The 23680-nt window shown below is 28.6% G+C and overlaps 1 protein-coding gene across 2 annotated transcripts in view; it reads right to left on the reverse strand.

The window, feature by feature from the left end:
- LOC100213024 (cytoplasmic FMR1-interacting protein 1 homolog) overlaps nucleotides 1–22681 on the reverse strand; it is a 96744-nt gene extending 74063 nt beyond the window's left edge. The window contains exons 1-3 of one of the 2 annotated variants that reach the window (XM_065814322.1): nucleotides 22421–22681; nucleotides 13509–13586; nucleotides 245–528 (exon numbers count right to left, since the gene is read on the reverse strand). In XM_065814322.1, the coding sequence (XP_065670394.1) occupies nucleotides 245–528; nucleotides 13509–13586; nucleotides 22421–22621 (563 nt within the window). In that variant the 5' untranslated portion in view covers nucleotides 22622–22681. The remainder of the gene's footprint in view (nucleotides 1–244; nucleotides 529–13508; nucleotides 13587–22420) is intronic. The other variant, XM_065814323.1, reaches the window with a different exon arrangement.
- Between the last annotated feature and the right edge of the window lie 999 nt (nucleotides 22682–23680).

A 23680-nucleotide genomic window follows, 5' to 3' on the forward strand; every position in this document is an offset into this window, starting at 1 on the left:
CACAAATACGCAGTTGAACAAATTTTACAGCCAACAAAGAACATAATTTTTTGCATTAAAAATATTTGCTAACAATGTAGTTTTAAAGTACGTAAATAGTAAAATAAAAACTTTGTGTTATGGAATCTGATTTTTAAGTTATTTGTGTAAGGGAGAACTTATCTGTAAACTTAATGTTTAAATAATACATAATATAACAATGTCATTAAAATATAATAATATTTTATACATCACCATTGTTTACCTCTTATAAAATGCAAAATCATTATTCAAACACGCTTTCATATTTTTCAATGATCCTAATACAGCAAACATATTTATGCATTTACCAAGTGCTAATAAATGTGTTTCTGAGATGAAATCTTTTTTTCTTTCTGGATGACAAAGCTTTTTTATTTCTGAACAGAATGTAGTTATAGCTGATTCATGAAAATACATAAAATCTTTTAACTTCTGGATATGAGGTTTCATTACATCTAATGTAGCTTGATACATTTCTGTTCTGTTGGATTGCTCATCATTTTTTGCCTTAAAAAATGTTAAATCTGCTAACATATTTAATAATAAAATATCAACAATAAAAGAAAAATTTTAAAAAACAACATTAAAATCATTGTATTAATAAACTAAATAAGGTTTACAAACTTAACATATAAGGATTAGTTTAAACGTCACACAAATTAGACTTGATATTTTTGGAAGACAATTTTATTGGGGTCAGTTCATTATATTTCAACCAAATTAAAAAAAAATCTTTTATATTATTCCAATTTCAACCAAACTAAAGAAAAAACCTTAGATTATCCTAATTTTTACATACTGTCTGCAGTAAATAGGTTAATTTTGCAATTGCAGACTTCCAAGTACAATATTATTAGGAAATATAGAAGAAGAAAAGTTGCTTACATTTTTTATGAAAAAATTTGATTTTTGCTAACAAATCATGAACGTGTAAAAAAAAGTTTTTTTTTTACACGTTCATGCTAAGCAAAAACTTAAATGAAAAAATTTAATTACAGCATGGTTATTTAAAATATGCTAATGATATTATTCAACTTTCAACATATAAATATCAATAAAAACTTAAGTTACATTTATTATTGTTATTCATTTTTGTTTCACAATGAAATTTTGTAACAAGGCCTGGGATACATGGTATTGGATATGGTGTTATTGAAAACCTAAATTAATTAAAATGTTTTTCCAAGCAGCTAACAAACACAGTGCCATCTTTAAAAACTGTTACATTTTCAGGTAAGAATTTACCAAAATAGCTCACTAATGCTTAATTATCAAGATTGAACTCACAACTCAATGAATTTGGTGTATCAATCCAAGAATCTTCCAGCATTGATGTTACATAAGCCTTTAAATAGGATGATTGAGGTATGAATTTATGTTCATTTAATAAGTTCATTTGATAGCAGAAATGTTCTCAAATAGTTTAGCAAATGTAAGTTTAGCAGCTGTTTTTTTAAAAATGTCAAGAAATCTAAAAAATATTTAAAGAAGTGCTGAGTGCTGAGACAAGTTGTGTTTATTTTATAAATAAACATTAGAAAATAAGTTTCGAAGTAATTATACTTACCTTAACAAATTATTTACTGAGTTATTAACAAAAAAACATTTCAGCTTTTTTGTTTCTTTGTCATCATATTTCAGGTTCAAAGGCTAATTTTAGGCTTACTTTTATTTCTAAAAATATATACTAGTATTTTGTTTTTACTAGCAATCAGCAAGTCAAATATACTTGAATTCAAGCTTGGTCGGGAAACGGGAGCAATCGCTCTTGAATATTGACCACAGAGATAATATTTAGTTGCAAAAAACTGGCCAGATTTTTTAGTTATTTTAAGAACATTTCAAAAAACAAAAAAAAAAGCGCAAAAAAGATTATTAAACCAACGAGAGACAATTACAAAAAAAAAACTAATAAAAGAAAATAACTTTTAATGCAAAGAAAACTTAAAGCAAAATAAATTACGTTTAGAACAAATACTTTCGAAACATCGCTCTTTTACAATTTTTTTATAAAATAAGCAAAATTTTTTATATAAAGTAACATCTTACGATTGCTTAATAAGAAAACAAATGTTCTTTTATTTATCAAAGATCATGATATAATTTTATTTATATATTCCTGTCTTATTTCCAGTGCTGGATTAGAGGGTTGGGGTTAGAGGGAACTATAACCCTGGGCCCCGCAATGTTGATAGCCCCGAAATATTCAAGAAGACTTTTTTTTTAGTCATTTTATGCTGTGGCACATAAAAAAGGCCTTCATAATTAAAATAGCCCCTTGCCCTGAAAAGTCTAACAAGATTCTAATAATACTAACGCTAGTTTTAGTTTTACTTAAGCTAAATTATTTTATAAATAAAAAATTTAATTTTTATATAACTATATTAGGCTTCGCGTAGTTTGAAAAGTTTAAGATATTTGAAACAATTCTTCTTAGTACAAATGAAATAATTAAATCATCGAGATACTGTAGAAATTAAATTAACTAGATAAAAATCAACTAAAAAGGTTAAAAATACTTTATGAAGAGGAAGCAGAACTGCTTCACCGTGCTGTGAATTTATCTTATAAGTTATTACATTGCGAGAGAACCAACTTTTTATTGAATTATTTAACTTTAATCATAAATTTTTTTGATAATAATAAAGGTTGATCACCATCTTAAAGGACAATGTCATAGGTAGGCGGTACAAATTGAAAATGGGTACTCTGAAGATCCTGGAAGTAGTCGAGTCACCAATGTTGATATAGAAAACTCGTTACAACATAACAGCTGTGATGCATTATCAAAGATGTTATGAACTGCCTATGAAATGGCTCTAAAACCGAGCATGCTACGTGCCATTTCCAGGCGCTGATAAAATGTCAAAGAATTAATGGTGTACTTCTTTTAGAAGGAAATGAAACAAAGCAGGTTATTGATTTTTTTATAATCTTTACAATCTTTTTCTTTTAAATGATTTTTAGTTTTTTTACAACATTTTATTTAACTTGCTTTCTTATTGGTTTGTTTATTTTCTATTTTTTTGGTGTCCGTGCAAAACAAACACAAGGTCAGCATAATAATAAAAGAAATCGTTTAAAAAAGTAACTAAAACAAACAATGCTAAACAGGCATTAGTTTAGGGATTGTCCATAAATTACATAACGCTAAACTTATTTAAAAAATATAAGTAGGAGATCATTTTGCTCTTTGGCGCAGCAATTTTTGGAGACTTTAAAGGTTGTTTATATACTTAATTTAATTAATGACACTGCGAGGGATTTTTGATCCTTTGTCTATAAGTTTAATTTTGCGTTATGTAATTTATGGATGCTCCCTTAGTGTAAATAAAAGAAATCGTTAAGAAAAGTAATTAAAACAAACAACAAACTATTAGAGCTTTTGTTTAGCGTAAATAAGTAGAATCGCTGTTGAATTATAAAAAAAAATATATAAAAAAACTTTTTAAAAACACCATTTTAATAATGGACTAAAAAGTAAAAAATAAAAAAAAACTATTTAAAACAACATTTTAAAAATGGACTAAAAAGTAAAAAATAAACTATTTCACGAGACCCAAGGACTTTGTGTACATTAGGGTTATGACTTTTTTTCAACCCCATGCTACTGTACTGTAGTTTAATGAATTTTTACCTAAAAAGCATGAGAAGAACTATTATTTGCATATCTTTTGAAAAAAGTTCATCCCGACATTGAAAAATCGATTTTGACATGACATTTTAAATGTCTAAAATATGTATTAATGCATTTTAATACGTGTTTTAGATGTTATAAACATGTCTTGTGTCCACTAGGAATACATAGTAGTAATATGTCAAAATCGATATTTTAATGGCGGGGTGAACTTTTTTCAAAAGATATGCAAATAATAGTTCATTTAGAGCTTTTTAAGTAAATGTTCATCACACTACAGTACAGGAGTACTGGGGTTGAAAAAAAGTCATAACCCTAGTGTACATACACAACCTGATATATCCATTAAAGTCAATGACTGAAAATGTCGGTCAAACTAAGTATCTATTGGCGCCCAATATTTTCAGTCATTAACTTTAATGGATATTTCAGGTTGTGTATTTACACTAAGTCCTTGGATCCCGTGAAATAGTTTATTTTTTACTTTTTAGTCCATTTTTAAAATGTTGTTTTTAAAGTTTTTTTTTTTATATTTTTTATTCAAATTTCTTTTTTTAGCACGTGAATATATCTCTTGCATTGCCAGTGTAAAAGAAAAAGTTGCTGAAATCATCAATGATAAAAGTTTTTTCTTCATTCTCTCCAATGGCTCACAGGCTAGAAAAACAACGGACGAAGAAGAGTTGATTCTTGTGCGCATTGAACGCAAGGAGACCCCTGCGAACTTTGTAGTATCTTTACTTGATATGAACAATTTGGGTGGTATGGGTGCTAATGCCATTAAAAATGCTATTGACAGCATTATTAACAAATCAGGTAATATTCCTTTAACTGCGGCAGCTTACAAATCCAAACTTGTCAGCGCGACAGCAGACAAAGCAAGCGTCAATTTTTGAATTTATAATGGAGTGTTTACTAGGGTTTTTCAAGAGCAGTGGTTTTGAAAAAACAGCTGTTACTGTTTTTCAATTTCAAAAAAAACAGCTGTTAACAGCTGCTTTTATTGTTTTTTAAAATTTTATAAGAAATTAAAATAATGACACAAGTTAACGAGCAAAAAACATCAATGTCCTTATATTTGTCAATGTCGTTTACAAAAATAAATTTAGAAGCTTTACTTGAAGAAGACTAAATAAATAAAGCTATTAAAAAATGCAATTTTTGAATTTTATTAAAGGATGAAAAACTTTAACTATTTATTCAACTATTCAAATACAAACTACAATTTTTTCTTCATTTTTTATAATAAAATTTTAAAAAGACAAGAGCTTTAAGTGACTCGTCGGACAAACACAATCTAATTTATGTGCAAAAATTTGTGAAAACTGAAAAAACACGCTCAACGTCAGTTGATGTTGGTTTAATACTTAAAAGTGCATTGAATAATTTTTGAAGGTATTCTGTACGTTGTCCAGTGTTCTTATAAAGAGTGAATTCCGATTTTAACCATTTGAAATCTGATCCAGTTGTTGTTGTTGTATGTTCTTTACGAAGAAGCAAGTTTAATTCGTCGTTTAGTGATAGACTAACATTTTCAGATTCGGATTGTATCGACTCATCTATTTCAGTTTCTTCATCAAATCCAAACAATCGAGAAGCAAGATGACCAGCAAATACCAATGTTGCTTTTGTTGGAGTGTTTGAAGGATCTTTTAATCTCTTTAAAAGATTCATAACATCCTTGTTCAATCTTTCATCAGTACGGATTTTCAAGTTGTTGTACAATTCTTCACTGATTTTGCTGTTGATCATTGACAATTTTTTAAACATAAACTCCAAAATTATTTCAGCACTTGCTAATGTTGCATCTTCCTGACTTAAATGTTGAACTGCAAGTTTTATCGGTTCCATAGCATCATAAAGATTACAAAGAGCAATAAAATCAATTGAATCCAAAATGTGTCGCATTGAACTCAAATAAAGTCTCTCGAATTGCCATTTCAGTCTTAATAATCGAGTCCAACATGGTTGGAATTGAATTCCAGCGAGTTTTTACATCAAGATGTAGTTCAATTTCACGTCTTGTTAAAGCTTTCACTTTACTCAAAAAAATGTTGTTGCGAACTGTTGAATTTTTTATGAATATGAAAAGCTTTCGAGAATTTTTTAACAAATCGTGATAACTAATTTCAGATTGTTCAATGTCGTCATCATTTAGCAAATCAAGGCAATCATCAAAGCAATCACTTTCATCAGATTCATTGCTATCAAAATAGTGTTCCTCAATTTCATTCTCTTTCTTATATAAAGTATCGCAGACACCCAAATGTAGAGCATGGTTTAGGCAGAACTGGCCAATTATATCCACAAGTCTAATAAATTTTTTATTCACTGCTGCTCCATCCTGAGTTGAGCCAACAATATCTTTGTTTATGTCAATTCCAAATTCAGTTAAATGTTGTTTCATAGCGACAACCATGTCTTCAGCAGAACAAGATCCAACAATGCGAACAAGACCAGTTTTAATAGTGACTTTATCATCGCTGCTGTGTATATTAATTCCAAAGAATCGTCTTCCTCTTATTGTTGTATATTCGTCTACGCACATACTGAATTTTGCTCCATTAGCAAGTTTTTCCTTAATTATTTCAACAACTTTTGCTTTCTTCTTGTTAAAATCTTCAATAATTAATTTCATGACATCACGTTCATTAGCTGGAAGTTTGTAACCATCTCGTGATATAGATTGACGAATATAATTGTTTCTAGTTATTGCTCTAATTGAAATACCATCAGTTGCCATATCTGTAACTATTTCTTTGAGGGATTTTCGATTGAAAAATTCAAAAATTGTTTTGTTTTTTTCTCTGCTGTTGGTTCTTCGTTGGATGTGCCAGCTGCTGACTTTTCAATTAATCAAATCAATTCCATGTGTCTTAAGATGTGCTTTCAATGTAGTCGTAGAATTTCCAGAACAGACAATGATTTTGTTTTTGGATTTTTTCGTTTTGTTGCAAAGTCCCATACTGACAACATTGCTGAAATATATAAGCATTGTTATTGTATTCTTAAATCAAATTAAAATGATTTAATACGTACTGTTAAATGTGTTACTTTTAAAAACACCCAAGATTTTACTTTCTTCTCTTTAAAAAACACAAGGAAAAACACTATTTTATCACCAATACGTAATATTTTTTAAACATGAAAAAGTCGTTAAAAACAGTAAAAACAGTTCTGAAAAAACAGCTGTTTACTGTTTTTCATTTTTGACCAAAAAACAGCTGTTTTACTGTTACTGTTAAACAGTAATGAAAAACCCTAGTGTTTAAACAATTACAAAACGATAGAATGTGGCTGATTAAAACTCACTGCGCAAACCATCATTTAGAATTAGCTATAAAAGATGTTGTAAAAGATATATTGCAGTTCAAAGAGTGTGAACGCTTTTATATTTCTATTTTAAGTTCATTTTGCAATTCTAGCAAATTAAAAAGCCCAGTTAAAAAAGCTCCCGAGGCTTTGAATATTACATACTACACCTTGCCTAAAATATCCGCAATGCGTTTTATAAGTCACAGAAGACGTGGCTTTACAAGACTATTACATAACTAGCCTTCGCTTACTGTGGGTTTTGGAAACACTCTTGTGGATCGCGACACCAAAGCAGATGTGCATGCTAAGATTTCTGGGATATTTAAATGGTTGTATGAATATAGACTATATGTTTAGTTTGTAGTTATTTGGATATTTTAGAAAAATTATCTCCGTTTTTTGTTGGTTTTCGAAAAGAAAATGTTAATGGTGAATGAATTAAAACCAGCAGTGGATGTAACTAAGGCTAGCTCAGACAAATTAAGCAATGAAGGTGTCAATGATATTGTTGATTCATATTTACTAAAGTTTAGAATCGATGAAAAAGATGGTACTAGGCTAGGAATTGAAAAAATTGAATCCAGAGTTTATTAAGATTGAGCTCGGCAACATGGCTAATCTTAACTTGGAATGTCTTAGTTCTACCATTAAGAAAATCACCAATCAACATCATTTTGCCATTGATAAACAATAGATTTAGTTGACTGTTAAATCCCATATTCGAATCAACTGATTGGTTAGATCCACAATTATGGACAGCAGACAGCATGTATGGTGATGCCAGCATCTCTTTATTACTAAAGGTAATTAAAACTCTTTTACCCTCTAGAGGCTGCAGGAATAGATTTTAAAATAGTTCTTCCGGAACGGAAAGCTGCAAAACTAGTTATAAATACTCAGTACACCATTGCACTCACACCACTGGAAATGTGGCAGAAATTTTTTCTTTATCATAGAATCAAGTTTTCAAACTTTTGTCTACTAGTTGAACTTATGATGTATATTTCTGGCTCTAATTCCACTGTTGAACACATTTCCAGTGTTTTGACTGTAATACTGTCTGATTGGCGTTTAAAGATGAACCACTCAACAATGGAAGACTCTATAATCATAACAGGGAATGACCAGAATTTACCAAGAACGAGAAGATATTTTGAGTTGCGTTGTGGATATCTACTTAAGTAAGCGAAGAGTTTATCGCCATGATTCAGCTGATGCTAGCAATGTCAATTTATGTATGTAATTATGTTTGTGTTTTGTGTATGCTTTTGTTTCGTTCATGTATGTTTGTGTTCTGTCTCGACCTCTGGTGTGGTGCTGATTCACTTGTAAGTCACTTTATGTATGTAATTATACTTGTGTTGTAAAAACAATATTGTTTAATGTTGGATATAGCTCCTTAACTTGTAGTTTTGTTAGCGCTCTCCTTATAGGATGCACCATTGCTGTTTGCTCACTACTCTGTTGTTTGTGCACAAATCAGTTTTTTAGTTTTATTGCTTAGATTTAGTCCCATAAAATCATCACATTACTGAAGAGTCCTAGAGGACGACAATATTGTCTGTTACTCTCGAGTCCTTAATACAAGGGAGGATGGGAATAAAAGGTTAGGTTGGAATTTTAGTCTGAAAGTTTCAATAATTATCAGTTACTGGTATGTTTTTTAATTCCTAAGGCCAATTTTCACTTAAATTTTTTTTAGTTTTGAGAAATAATTTTTTTGTTGATAACAAGTAAAAACTAATAAACAGGGTAGAGGGGGAAGGGGTCCTTAATGAGCTTAGGGCGGATGAAAAAATGTATATATATATATATATATATATATAAATATATATATTTGTGTCCTGCCGTGACCTCAGGTAGTAAGCAACAGGGGTTATGGCCAGGGCTAGTTTGATAACACATAGCCGCGACCAGGGCCAGGTTTATGACCAGGGCTGCATAAATATTGATAGAACCTATAAAAATGTTATTTTTAATTAAAATTTACGACATGAATTTTATTTAAAAACAGCATTTTATAGGATTTATCAATTTTAATGCAACCCCGGCTGGGTTTATAACCGGGGCTGCATTAATATTAATAGATCCTATAAAAGTATTGTTTTTAATTACAACTCATATCATAAATTTTAATTAAAAATAACGTTTTTATAGGATCTATCAATATTTATGCAGCCCTGATCATAAACCTGGCCCCGGTCGCGGCTATGTGTTATCAAACCTAGCCCTGGGCGCTTACTAACCTCAGGCGCAGTACTTGTTCATCTGCAAGTTACTTTGTATGCATGTTTGTGTTTAGTAACCGGAAACTTCTTGTATGTTTATTTCATAATTAGTTTTATTAACTTTGATGATTAATAATAACTTCATTAAAAATGCAATTATTGTTGAAAGTCTTTTTGTTTACAAAATAAATTGTAAAAACTGCTTTAAAAGATTACATTAAAATAAAAACAGATACACAAAATTATATTTACATAAAAAATACATAATTTTTAAATAAAAAATAAGAATATACTAATAAAATCAATAATTTATAATAAACTTTCAAAATTTTGACAATTTAAAAAAATATATATTACAAAACATTTTTGTTGTAAACAAATAATAGTTTAAAAAATTTACGGCTTGCAGATGTGGCTCCAAGAACGAGCCATATTAATAAAATAATAGTTCGTTTGATAATATATTCTTAAAACAATTTATGCTAGAAATCTCAAAACTTAACAAATCTTGAATAATACAATGTTTAAAAAATTTCAACAGAATACTCTAGAACTTTATTTCGTTTAGTGAGCGTATTTTTTGAACCAAAAGAACTAGTTTTTTTTGTAAATTTGGCGGATTTAGTGTTTGCTTTTTATTCTTCCACACCGAGATGTTTTGAGATCATTTTCAAGTTTATGTATGTTTCCATGTATGTCCGTAAAACAAAAATTTTTTGTTTTATTCATATACATAATGCATAAACTTTTTACATACATACATAAACTTAAATGTTCTCAAGACGACTAAAAAACCTGGCCAGTTTTTTGCAACTAAATATTATTTCCGTCCAAGCCTGTGAATTACTTTGTACTAAATCCAAAAATAATTTTTTTTTTTTTTAGATTTTATTAGACCAATTTACTTTTAACAATTAAAAGATTATTTTTAAAATTATACATCTTTTTTATGTTAGATTTACATTGCCCTTATTTTAGTTTTGTTTTGAAAATAAAACAAAAAAAAAAGGTTTTATAGCTTTAAAAACAATGATTTTTACACAGGAATAAGAAAATAAATAATATATAAATAAAAATAATATATAAATAAAAATAATATAAATAAATAATAAGGAATAAGAGAACTTCATATAAAGTATATAATATATTTTTACACAGGCATTTATAGAATATATAGAACTTCATATATATCAACACCAACCTTTTTGCATAGATATATAAGCTAATTAAATATATTTATGGCTAATATATAAAATAAATTATTTTAGGGCTTCACATAAGGATAAAATAAGATTAAGAATTTATAATAAGTCACCTTATTATAAACTCTTTATCTTATTTTTAATTGAACAATGTGAAGATTGCTTTAATTTTGTTTGGTCTATTTATTACTTGACTTTATTTCTTTTTCTTATATGGAAATGTTTTATTAATAATTACTTTTAATAAACAACAATATTAATACTGGATATAATATAAAAATGGATAACAATTAATAACACTAATTTTGATTGACTTGCTGAACTTATTTTATTTTGGTATGAATAAAAATATATTAAAAACAACATTACTTTAAAATTTCATTTCATTTTTCACAATGTTCAATTTTTTTACCCAAAAAATATTTTGCAAAAAATATTTCGCAAAAAATAATATGGTGTTGAAAATAAAAAATTATTGATAAAAATGTTTTTTTATGAATAATTTATAATTTATTCTAAGTATATAAAATATATAAAAATTATATTATATAAAACTATTGCATTTTTAAATGATTCCAATTAGACTAATGATATATATTTTGAAATTGAAACTTGTTTGAATTTTATAAAAAAATAAAACCTAAATAAAAATGCTTAAATTGCAATTTTAAAATTAACTTTATTATTTTGAAGTATCAAATTTAAAAAATAGTAAAGGGCACAAGTTTCTATTACCAAAAAAATGAGCTTATTTAAAAATGCTGCCATTTTCACTTTGAACAGAAAAATCTTTGTATTTTTAGATAGTTAGACCTAGTGGTCTTATTTACTATTATTTTAAGGTCAATACAAAGTGTTAGAAAAATTAAAATCTCAAAATGGCTGAAATGTGGACTTTTAAACTAAATAAATAGAACATTTTAGAGCTGGTGTCTCGATAAAAATACTAATCTTGGGTAGATATTAATTGCACCCAGCTATTGTTTTGTAGTAGGCCTCCTAGGCAAAGACTTTAGAGGTAAGCAGAACTATTCTGTTGACCAGCCTAGAACCACCATTTTCATCTTTTGAGCTGGCATAGATGCAAACCTGTGTTACATTGTTTCCTGCCTAGAATGATGAATGCTGGATCTTTGTGACTCTGATCACAGATTTTAGCTTTGTGCATCCTTGATAGTGACTATGTGACTCTTCCTGTTAACTCCTAATGAGGGTACACCTCTAAAACTCAGTTTAATGGTTCTGAGACCAGCTGGTAGTAAGGTTCCCAAACTCAGTGTTAGCTCTCAGAGAGGATGATTCTATCAACAGCTGAAAAATATCAAAGTATTAACAGTACCATGTTTTGCGTGAGTGGTACCCCTGTTTATGCTTTTGGTATTCATTATCAAGACAGCACAAGGAGCCCTATGTTACAACTTTAAGTTAATTAGCAGGATTGAGACAACTGCATAGCTCCTTACTTAGGAGGCTGTGCTATCTATGAATCAAGTTCTCTTTAAACATAAATCATGCCTAAAGTAACCCAAAATAATAAGTATAAAACAGCATCATCACCACTCAACTATTTCAATATAACTTTCACAAATGTTTGTGTTCTTCGAAGTAACTTTTTTGAATTTTACCTCTTTTCTATTCATTAAACTTGCTTGCTCTTTGTGAGTCTAATTTAAATACAGGTGTTCTTTCTCTAGTATTGATGGGTACTATCCTATAATTTGCAGTCACATATTTGGCTTGGGAGTATACTTACGCATTAATTCACCTTTTTTTTTTTATCAGGTTAGAATTCTTCGACCGTACTTTTATGTGCTTCTCTTTAGGACTTCTTCATTCTATCACTTTTTTCTTTGTTTTTTATTGTTGTTCTTATTCTCAAGACTGCACTCTTTTAGATCAAATTGACCATGCCCTTTCTCTTTACCCCTCCGCTAATATTTTTGCAATTATGACTTTAATGCTCATCACACTGATTGGCTCGGCTCTACCACCACTGACCCTGCTGGCACAAAAGCCTATAACTTCTGCATTGATCAATTTCTTACTCAGATAGATAACTTTGTGACTCATTTTCCAAACAACCCTAATCACTTATCTTCACTCCTTGCTTTATCTTAACTCTGACCCTATCACAGTTCTTGGGCTGATGTCTTTTCTCTCTCCGCTGATAAAAGCGCTTCCTACATAACCTTCTGGATCCAGGCAGGAATGGTTTTCACCTTCTTGTTCTAGTCTGATCCTAAGCTATATTATTTCCAAATTACTAAACATTGTATTTTCTCTCAGAAGTTAGGCTCAAGAGACTTTTGGAAAACTTTTAACAGTGTCATTATATTCCATTTCTTACTCATTGGACGAATCTTATTACCTCTTTTAGAGATAAGACTGAACTATTTGCAAAGAACTTTTCTTATTTGACTCTTGAATCTTATGACCATACTCTTCTTTCCATTCCAGTTAAACAGGTTAACCTATTGTTAGACATTACCGTTTAACATACTAATAAGCATAGTTGGCTATAAATACCTACTCTATTTGTCAAGCTTGAGCCTCTCTGCCATTGTCATAAGGTTGCATCTCTTTTTTTTTTCTTTGAATACTACCATGTTACTGCTCAAAGGAGCTTTTATCTCAAATTCCACCAACCAAAAATCTCTCATTTTCATGTTTTCCTGACTCGTTCAAACTACAACTTTTCAAATCTTCTGTCAACTATTCTTTGTTCTATTCTTTGTTTTCTAGTAATTCTATTCTTTGTTTTCTAGTAACTCCCAAATTAATAGTTGCTTGGAGCCTAGTTAGGAGTAAATTGAAACAAAACAAAAAAAACAAAAAAAATTAAACATTTAAATCCAAACCTAAGGGGTTTAATACTAAATGTTTTTCAAATAATAAGACTATTATTTGAAAAACATTAACAGACTATCTATCATTAATTTGTTTTTTCTATTTGAATATATATAATTATATTAAAAAACTAAAAAGTTTAAAAACAAAAATATTTATTCACTCTTTGAAGTGATTTTAACAAAAAAAAAATTTAATTAATAAACTTTTTTTTTAAATAAAAACAACAATTTAATAAAGCAATAATAAAATTCTTACTGTAGGAACTGCTCTTGATAAACATCGCCAAGTATATAACATACAAGCATACTGTTCTCCTGTTTCCAGCATGTCATTCTGTATAAAAAGACAATTATTTTAGTTGCTTTTATAAACAGCATCAAGTATATAAAATACAAGCATACTATTCTTCATTTTCCAGCATACCATTCTGTATAAAAAGACAACTATTTTTTGTTTTTCATTTTTAGTTTACAATTATTTTAGTTGATATAAACAGCAAAAAGTATATTACACAAAAGAGCACTATTCTCCTGCTTTTGAAATTTCGCTCTGTATAATAAAAAGCCATTAACTTAGCTGATTTTACTATTCTCTCAAATTGATAAAATATCCTTAAAAAACATTTGGTTTCTAATATCTAAATTATACTCTTTTAATAAATCTAGAAGGATATGGCCGTATTATATTAATTTTTTTTTTTGTTTCAAGACATATTAGATTAGCATTTAACCAATGAACTATACTTTTTAGATCCGAATTTACATTTTTACATTAAGAATGATACAATTTGCTGATATGCAAAAGATAATAATAAGATATATAAATTTGCATATTTAAGATACTTTTGATAGATAATGTAACAAAAATTAAAAAAAAAATATTATTAAAAAAAAATTATTAAAATATTATTAAAAAGTATTGATATCCGTGTGTGATATCCAATGCGTGATATCCAAGGGTGTCTATAATCTAAACAATAATATTGATTTTTTTATAAAAAATAATTTCAAGAAGCTGGATTCTAAACAATTGATATCCATGTGTGATATCCAAGGGTGGCTATAAATCTAAACAATAATATTGTTTTTTTTATAAAAAATAATTTCAAGAAATCTGAATTCTAAACAATTAGTTGTGTAAATCATTAAATCATCTCTTTTGTATATAAGTTTTTTTGATAAATATAATAATAAACTCCCACAAGAGGATTCTGTTGGTGTGTGCTCAATGTTATAACTATCAATGAGAATCGGATGACTTGAGGATGTCCTTTTTTTTAACTTTGTTTCAGTTATACCAATAATGGAAAAAATCAAAATTAATTAATGATATATATTCTATTTATTTACGTTTTTTACTTATTTTAATCATTTAGGTTTATGTTATTAAAGTTAGGTGTACATAATTCGCTTATATCATAACATTTACAAACTATGCTAAAAAAGAAGAAATTTCTTGGTCAGAATCTAAAACATGAGATAAAACATTATTATTAATTAGAGACTACAGTGCCGGCAAAAAGTCTTGCAACAAGGCACAATTTTACACAAATCAATGTTTCCACGCCAGTAGGCTCAGTGTTATTATCTTATATTTTTATCTTTAGGTATAAATATATTTATAAAGACAATTTTGTAGCTTAAACAGTTAATTGAGTGAAAATCATGGCTAAGATTGGGCAGCTTAGTAAAGAAGAAAAAGCATGCACTCAACGTCTTGCTAAAAGTGGTATGTCTCATGCAGACATTGCAACAATTTACATGGTTGAACGCACTACAATTTGGCGTGTTGTAAAGCAGGTTATCCCCCTGTCTCCTAAAAAGAGGTCTGGACGTCCTAGAGTCACTTCACAGTGTACTGACCTCAGGATGGTAACAATGGTCAAGATGAATCCTTCAATAACCTCTAGTGACCTACAGAACAGCATACCAACACTTTCTAATGTCTCAAAGCGTACAATCCATCACAGACTTTCTGCGGAATTAAACTTACCTGCACGAAGGCCATTTAAAAAGCTATTAGTAACTGAAAAGATGAGAAAAAAGTGCATTGAGTTCTGCAAGAAGCATCAAGATTGGACAGAGGAGCAGTGGACACAGGTGATGTTCAGTGATGAGTCAGTTCTCTGATGTTAAGCTTTTTGTTCGTCGACCTACAAGTTCTAATCCTACCAATCCTAAACACACATGCAAAACTGTGAAGCATTCACCTTCTGTAATGGTGTGGGGTTTGTTTTTCTGCTCATGGCCTTGGAGATTTATACTTTTTGCCCAAAGGAGAAACTAAAAATGCAAAAAAGTACCTCAACTTTTTGGATGAATCTCTAATCAATTTCATGATTATTCAAGAAACGTGTATCTGCTAAGAACTGCAGTTCATTAGATGGTTCATGGCCTACTATAAATACACGGCCGGGTTTGTTGGTTTTTACGGAAAAATTAGGAGGCCAGTTGTTTTTTTTTGTAATTATTGAGTTTTCATAGAAAATGCTGGAATAATAAAAATATAAATTATTAAAACAAACAAACAACTGTTTAAAATTCTTTTTTATTTAAAGTAATATAAACATTCATAAAATCACAATAAATTTTAAAATACTGTGAAATTAACAACAAGAAATAGATTAATCCTTATGATTTCTTTTTGTTCTCTTTGATTTAAAAGCAACAATCTCGTCTTTTCTTTTTCCACCATTGATAATTATTTGCTTGTTGTTAAAGTATATGTTTATAATTATATTATTAATAAATATTATAGCATTATTAAAATGCTGAGGACACATGAAGATCCCTCCTCTTCTAAGATTCAGGAGCTTTCTTGCAACATATCTGATATTATCAGCATTTAAAAATAAATTTTCTTGAGCTAAATCTAGTTTAGCAAAGCAATGGGATATATGATGCAAGATGTTAAACATGTATACTCAACACAAATGGTGACCTTCTCATGATTTAATAACGCTTCACTTTCAAAACAAACAAATTTTTTAGATATTTTTTTCATAATAAATCCTGCAATGTAGGTTGCCACCTCCTTGCTGTCATCGTCTAAATCAATCTCTTCAAAATCATTTTCAAAATCGATTTCACATGAAAGATCTGGACTTGTCTCTGGTTTAAGATTTAAATCCCAGTAATTTATATCTTCTTTCATTAGAGATTTAATTTGAAGTATTTTCTCAGAAGATTCAATTTCACGTAAACCAACAAGAAAACGACCTCCACTCATTTGTCTATATTTTGAAAATCGACGTTCTAGAGGGTCACTTTGGAAACAACTTGTTAAAATGTAAGTATAACCTTCATTGAGTAAATCATCACACAAACCAGCAGAACTTTTTAATGTTTTTATCATAGCATTTGCTGTTTGCTTACTAAGAGTAAACTTTCCACACTCCTTTAACTGTTTTATTTGCCATTCATTAATCCACTTTGAAAAACAACGTAAGAATTCAGGTTCTTTATCTTCCCTCACAACTGCATAACCAATATAGTTATTTGAATATTTTGACTTTGAATTCGATATTAACCACCAACTATTAAAAAGGCGTAAAAATTCAGCTGCAGATAAATCTTGTGGAAAATAACTTTTAATGGCAGCTGACGTTGTTTCATGAAAAACATTCAACACAAGAGGAACACCTTGCTTATCATTTCCTGGATGTAAAGTTTGAAATGTGAGTTTATGTGCCTTACGTAAATTAGCACTAAGTTTTTCATCTTTTTCGTAAGTTTTATGGAGAAGATACCAAGATATTTCACCAGCAGTAACTGAAATAGGATCATAAAGTCCATCGAAATGGAAAACAGGGAATATAAATCGCTTAGAATTAAGTAGATTATTTCGAATATATTTTAAGAGATGAACACTATCATACATAAGGTAAATTTTTTTTTTCTTGGTACACAATAAAATGATTTTCTTCAGGTTTACCAGTTCCGAAGCATTTAATCAACTGTCCATATCCTGATACATTTGTCGAATGACTGTCTGCAACTATTGAACGTACATTAAATCCTGCTACTTTCAAAACAGACAAACTTTCTTTAATTTCAAGGAAAACTGTATCTATATTTATTTTTGTTTGTGGACAAGACTTTATGACATAAGGGATAGATTTTTTTAAATTCACAACCATAAAAACAAGGATACTTTTGAAAAAGTTACCATTTTTATCCAAACCAACATATTTACCGCTACTACATTTCTGTAAATACATTTCATCCAACATTAAAATACAGTCTGGGTCTACTTTTCCTTCCTCCAAAAGTAACTTAATAGCTTTTAAGGGTTCAATTCCTCCAGCTGCTAATTTTTTTTAAACTGACAATGACGGTAAAGGTATTTTTTCTTGTAATTGAATGTATGCTTGCTTTAAAGTATAGCGTTGTAATAATGAAAAACGAAGAACTTCAGATGAATATGGTTTCCTGCCTTTCGGTTTATAATATTGGATACTATGAATTTCATCTAAAAATATTTTCTAATATGCTAATATTTAATAAGTAAATATTGGTTTTGCTTAAACCACTTTGGAAGAGGAATTTGACATCCATTGTGATGCAACTTTACATGCAAAGTAGAATCCACTTGTATTGATTCAATACAGGGAGCATTATCAATAGATGCCACATTAAAAATACGATAATATAAAACATGGGAATCATATTTTTGAAAAATAAAGCCAACAGGACTTGAAGATGAATTTAACATTTCAAGGTCTTTGATAGAATCTTTTTCCATAAAAATATCTGATTCATCTTGAATGCTTGTGACACATCTAGTTGGAGATTTTCTTGATGGACCTGGAATAGATAATAACAGAGAAGGTGGAATTTTTTTTATTGCATCATTTAAATAAATAGTTGGTATCGGATGAAGATCATAAATAAGAGTCATTCTAACACCGTGCTTTAGAAATTTTGGATCAAAGTGTGCACTACAAACACCTGAACATTTGTATTTGATGATTTACTTTTGTATCCACTGCAACAGTATATCACTGCACACTTGTTTGGCATTGTATTAAGAATTCTAGGTTTGAAAATAAAAGTAATTCTTATATTTTTGAAGCACAATAAAAATAATCATATCTCAAAAGCGACAAGCTGTTATAAATGTGTCTAATTTAAATATTGTATTTATATTGTTACTTAATTAAAATCTTATTTAAAACATCAAAATTAATAAGTTCCTCATAACTAAACTCATAATAAAATTCATATATAATCAAAAAATATTATATATAACAAGAAAAACGAAGCCTTCTGTTTAAAGATATCGTTTATTAAAGCAAATAAAACTGGCCTCCTAATTTTTTCCATAAAAACCAACAAACCCGGTCGTGTATTTATAGTAGGCCATGGATGGTTTAAAAAATGCTATTAGCCATGTATGGTGTACAGAAATTACATCAGGACTATGTGAAAATCTTGCCAAATCCATGCCCAAACGAGATAGTGCTGTGTTAAAAAACAAAGGATATCCTACCAAATATTAATAGTACATCTGTTTAAAATGATTATACAATGTAATAAAAATAATTGAACTTGTTTTTGGTGAAAATATAATATTTTTGGAAGTATTATTGTTTTTGGAGGTAATTATGAAAAGTAATTATGATGTTGCAAGACTTTTTGCATTTGTGTACACATGGCAAACATTGATTTGTGCAAAATTCTGCTTTGTTGCCAGCACTGTATATTTAAATGAAAAGACTTTTTGCCAGCACTGTATATTTAAATGAAAAGATGGGAAAATGTTTGGAGACAGAGGTAAATCATCAGTTTTAAGGTAAATCTGTAAATGGAAAGATACTTTTAGTACAGTTTCAAAATGCTACAAGCACCGACTTAATTGTAGTAAACTGTACCTAGTATAATTCCAAAATAAACAAACATTATATTGAGTTGAGTGGCAACTTTGACTAAAATTTTTTAGTCAAAGTTACCAAAGTTGTCAACTTTGACTAAATTTTTTTAAACAATTGACACAACCATAAAAAAAAAGAAAAAAAGTTATTCAAATTATCTTATCTTTTAATAAACTGATCTTCTCATCTTATCTTCTTATTAACTCACCTCTCTCTTTTTTTTCTTTTCTTGTTCATTTTATTTTATTTTGTTTTATTTTTTTAATTGTTATTACTATTTTTTATTTAAACAATTAACAAGTTAACTCAGTTTTTAATTTTCTTTTTTAAAAAAGCACGAATGATGATTTCTTGAATGAATGTTATTAATTACTTTACAAAGTCATCTAGGATGACCTTGTAAAATTATCAATAACGTTCTGACAATATCTTTACATCAAGTTTATATCAAATAACTCACTGTAAAGAACCACATAAAATTGTGTACACGAGCCAAAACATCAATAATGCATTTGTAAGTATTACCAAACTTCAAAATTTTGATTAGAAGTATAAATAAACTACATCATTTTTCAAGTTATTATAAAAGAGATAAAATAAATTAAGAACAATGCCTATAATATCTTTTAGAAATTGCTCAGTTGTTAACTAATAATTTATCTATAAGCTTGTAAAAAAACACTAACTTAAAAAGTCAACTAGAAAGTTGTATTGTGGAAACCTGTCAAAAACATACAAGTAGAACAATGGATGTAAATATTTGAGAAAGAAAAAACACGAAAAATACATCAGATCAGATTTATCAGACTACATTCTTTCTCAATAAACAGTCACTTGCTGAAACACACTTGATTAAAATACTGTTAGAGTCACTTTCCTAAACTGTTTTAAAACAAAACTTGAAAGGTTATGTTTAACAAAGATGAGATTAATTATGAATTAAATTATACAAAGCTCTATTGGGCATAACTGGATTGCTCTAGCAGTACATGTATGACTTCACCAGGTAAATAACATGGTAAATATTAATAATAATAATAATAAATAATAATTAAAAATAATAATAATAAATAATAATAATAATAATAATAATAACAATAATAATAATAACAATAATAATAAAAAGAAGAAGAAGAAGAAGAAGAAGAAAAACAACAATAATTTAATGATAATTAAAACATTTATAAGTATAACATTTTGTAAAAATTGATTTTGATTTAAATGAAGAATAGAAGAGATATTTATTTTTGATGTAGTTATTTTCAAAAATGACAATAAAAATAATAACTCATTTCCAATGCATACAAAGGTCTTGTTCCATTCACAAATGCTGATAGACAATAGAATGCCTCCCTTACTTTATTTGCATGAGACAATACATTGAGTTTTCCTGTAGTGTATTTTTAGTTGAGCATGTATGTTAATATTAGTAAAAATAAAAATAATATTACCAATAATATACTTACTGTGTCAAAAAAGTTTTCATCCACCTGTCCTGCTCTTTTTCAGACAGATAACTTTTTATTGAACAAAGATTTAAGCAAAATTTCAACTAAATGATATCAGTTAACTATTCAAGAAATATTGTAAAAAAAGATTTTACAAAATAAAGAATAGAAAATTAAATATCGCATTTTAAACTACACAATGCCTGTTTTTTGCGCCAAAGAAATTTTCATCCACTTTACAAAAATTAACTAAAATTGTTATGCAAACTCAGTTTGCTAGTGTTTTAATATCTTGTGTTTCCACCGCGAGCTTTTATTACCTCATGTAGTCTGTTTTTCATAGTATCAACTAATTTTTGGGTAATTTCTGGAGTGATTGAGCCCCATTTTTTCATAATACTGATTGTAGTTATTGCCGATTCCTCACATCATGGTTCCTAATTCTTATACTTAATTCATCCCACAGATGTTCAATAGGGTTTAAATCTGGAGATTGTTGGGGTGTATGAAGTTGCTTAGCTATTTTAAATATAAGCCATTCCTTGACACATCTGGCTGCATGTTTTGGATCGTTATCTTGCTGAAAAACAAATGACTTAGTAAGTCCCAATTTGTGGGCGCTTTCTTCCAGATAATTTTTTTAAAATGTTTAAATACACATTTTGATCCATATTTCCATCAATGAAAAACAAGTTTCCTACACCTGAAGCACTCATACACCCCCACACTAAAACACTTCCTCCACCATGCATCACCGTTGGACACAAGTTTTGTTTTTTAAATGCTTCATTTGGTTTTCTCCAAATTTTAACTCTTCCATCTGATGATAACACATTAAATTTTAACTCAACGGTGAAAAGGACAGATTCCCAGAATGTTTGTGGTTCATTAATATAAATTTTGTAAAGTGTAGCCATTTGGGTTTGTTTACTTTGCTGATGTAGGGCTGTTTCAATGGTAAATTGTAATCATTTTGCAGCATTCCAGCAAGTTTTTGAGCACTTATTTAAGGATTCTGGATGACTCTTCTCAAAATAGCTTGTCGATGCAATACTTGAATCTTATTTGGACGTCCTGTACTTAGTCTATTGTTAGACTAAGTACAGGAGTGATCGAATTTCCTCTTCCAGGGTGGGTGAAAACTTTTTTGGCACAAAAAAAACAGGCATTGTGTAGTTTAAAATGCGATATTTAATTTTCTATTTTTTATTTTGAAAAATCTTTTTTTACAATATTTCCTGAATGGTTAACTGATATCATTTAGTTGAAATTTTGTTTATATCTTTGTTCAATAAAAAGTTATCGCGACTGAAAAATGAAAAGGACAGGCGGATGAAAACTTTTTTGACACAGTTTAGTTATTTGCAAAAATGAAAATTAAAATAATAACTCATTTCCAATGCATACAAAGGTCTTGTTCTATTCACAAATGCTGATATACAATAGAATGCCTTAATTTATTTGCATGAGACAATACGTTAAGTTTTCCTGTAGTGTATTTTTAGTTGAGTATGTATGTTATTATTAATAAAAATAAAAATAATATTACCAATAAAAAATCTTAGAAAAATATACCAAATAAAATTTTTTGGATTTGAAATAATAATAAAATTCAAGTATGCCTAGATATTTTCAAATAGTAAAACTATTAGTTATCAGGTTCATTGATTAAAAACAATAACAAATAACCATTAAAATAAATGCAATCAAAAAAGTTTAAGTTTTCAGATTTTTATTTTAATTAAAATGAAATGCTAAATTTACTGATTAAAAATATAGTAAAATAATACATACACATTCAATATATAACTATAAAAATATTTAAAAATTTTAGTCCAAACATTTACCAGCTGTTGATGTATTGCAGCTTCCTCCATATACCGACTGATTCCAGTAATAAATGCTTCTTTATCACAAAAGTTTGTGTCAAAATCAAAGTTGTAAGTAATAGAAGCCGGTGAGGCTTCAATTGTTGGCTGCTCATCATTGTATAAAGCTAAGTTTTCTAAACGGCGGACATTTTCTATTGCTTCTTCAAGAGTTGCCATTATTTTAGAAGCCTTCCGCCTAAAATATGTAGTTACGCATTTGTTTTTATTTTAGTCCGCATCACGCTTTTAATAAGTTTTTCAAAGCGTATCTTAAAGGTTGAGAGTTTAAAATTCAAAAATTATTAAATGTTTCTTAATAAGCACTTTTAGCGCTTAAGGCAGTGGCATCCGTCTTTTTATGTTAGAGCCGTTCGCAAAGAGCTGATAGAATTAATAGTGACATAATTATCAGAGTATTTTGATCATCTTAAAGATACTCTTTTTAAAGTTTATAAACCATCTGTCCTTCAAGGAACTTTTTTTGATCGAATAAAAATTACATAATGTTATTCCGATTCTGAAAGAAGGAGACTGTTACAATATCAGCAACTATCGCCCTATATCTATCCTTTCAACTTTTTCAAATCTCTTAGAGCGTATTATGTACAATAGAGTATACAATCTTGTTTCCAATAATCTTTTATATAAAAATCAATTTGGTTTTTTTAAAAAAGTAATTCCTCTGAACATGCAATCATCCAATTTGTACTAGAATTCTCAAAGTCCTTTCAAAGATCCCAATTTACAATAGGTGTTTTTATTGACTTGTTGAATGCTTTTGATATTGACCATGAAATCTTGCTCGAAAAACTAATATAATACAGAATAAACTATACAATTATAAAATGGTTTTGAAGTAAAGTCAAACCGTAAACAATTTGTTTTTATTAATAACTATAACCAAAGCCATCTTCTGAAGATTTCCTGTGGTGTTCCTCAAGGTTCTATCTTGGGGCCACTTTTGTTTATAATCTAAATAAATGACTTAAATAAAGCCTCAAACCTAATGTATCTTGTTTGTCGACAACACTATATTATTTACTGACTAATAATGACATATCCAAACTCTTTTCTACAATTAATGATAAACTTAAAAACATATCTACTTCGTTCAAATGTAACAAATTAACTCTTAACACTAGTAAAACCAAATGAGTTATTTTCCATTCGCTCTATAAAAAAGGGTATTTACCCTTTTTTATAGAGTCCTGATTTTTTTTATTTTTGTTTTATTTC

This window comes from Hydra vulgaris, chromosome 12, assembly GCF_038396675.1.
Source record: "Hydra vulgaris chromosome 12, alternate assembly HydraT2T_AEP".
In the NCBI taxonomy this organism is placed as follows: Eukaryota; Metazoa; Cnidaria; class Hydrozoa; order Anthoathecata; family Hydridae; genus Hydra; species Hydra vulgaris.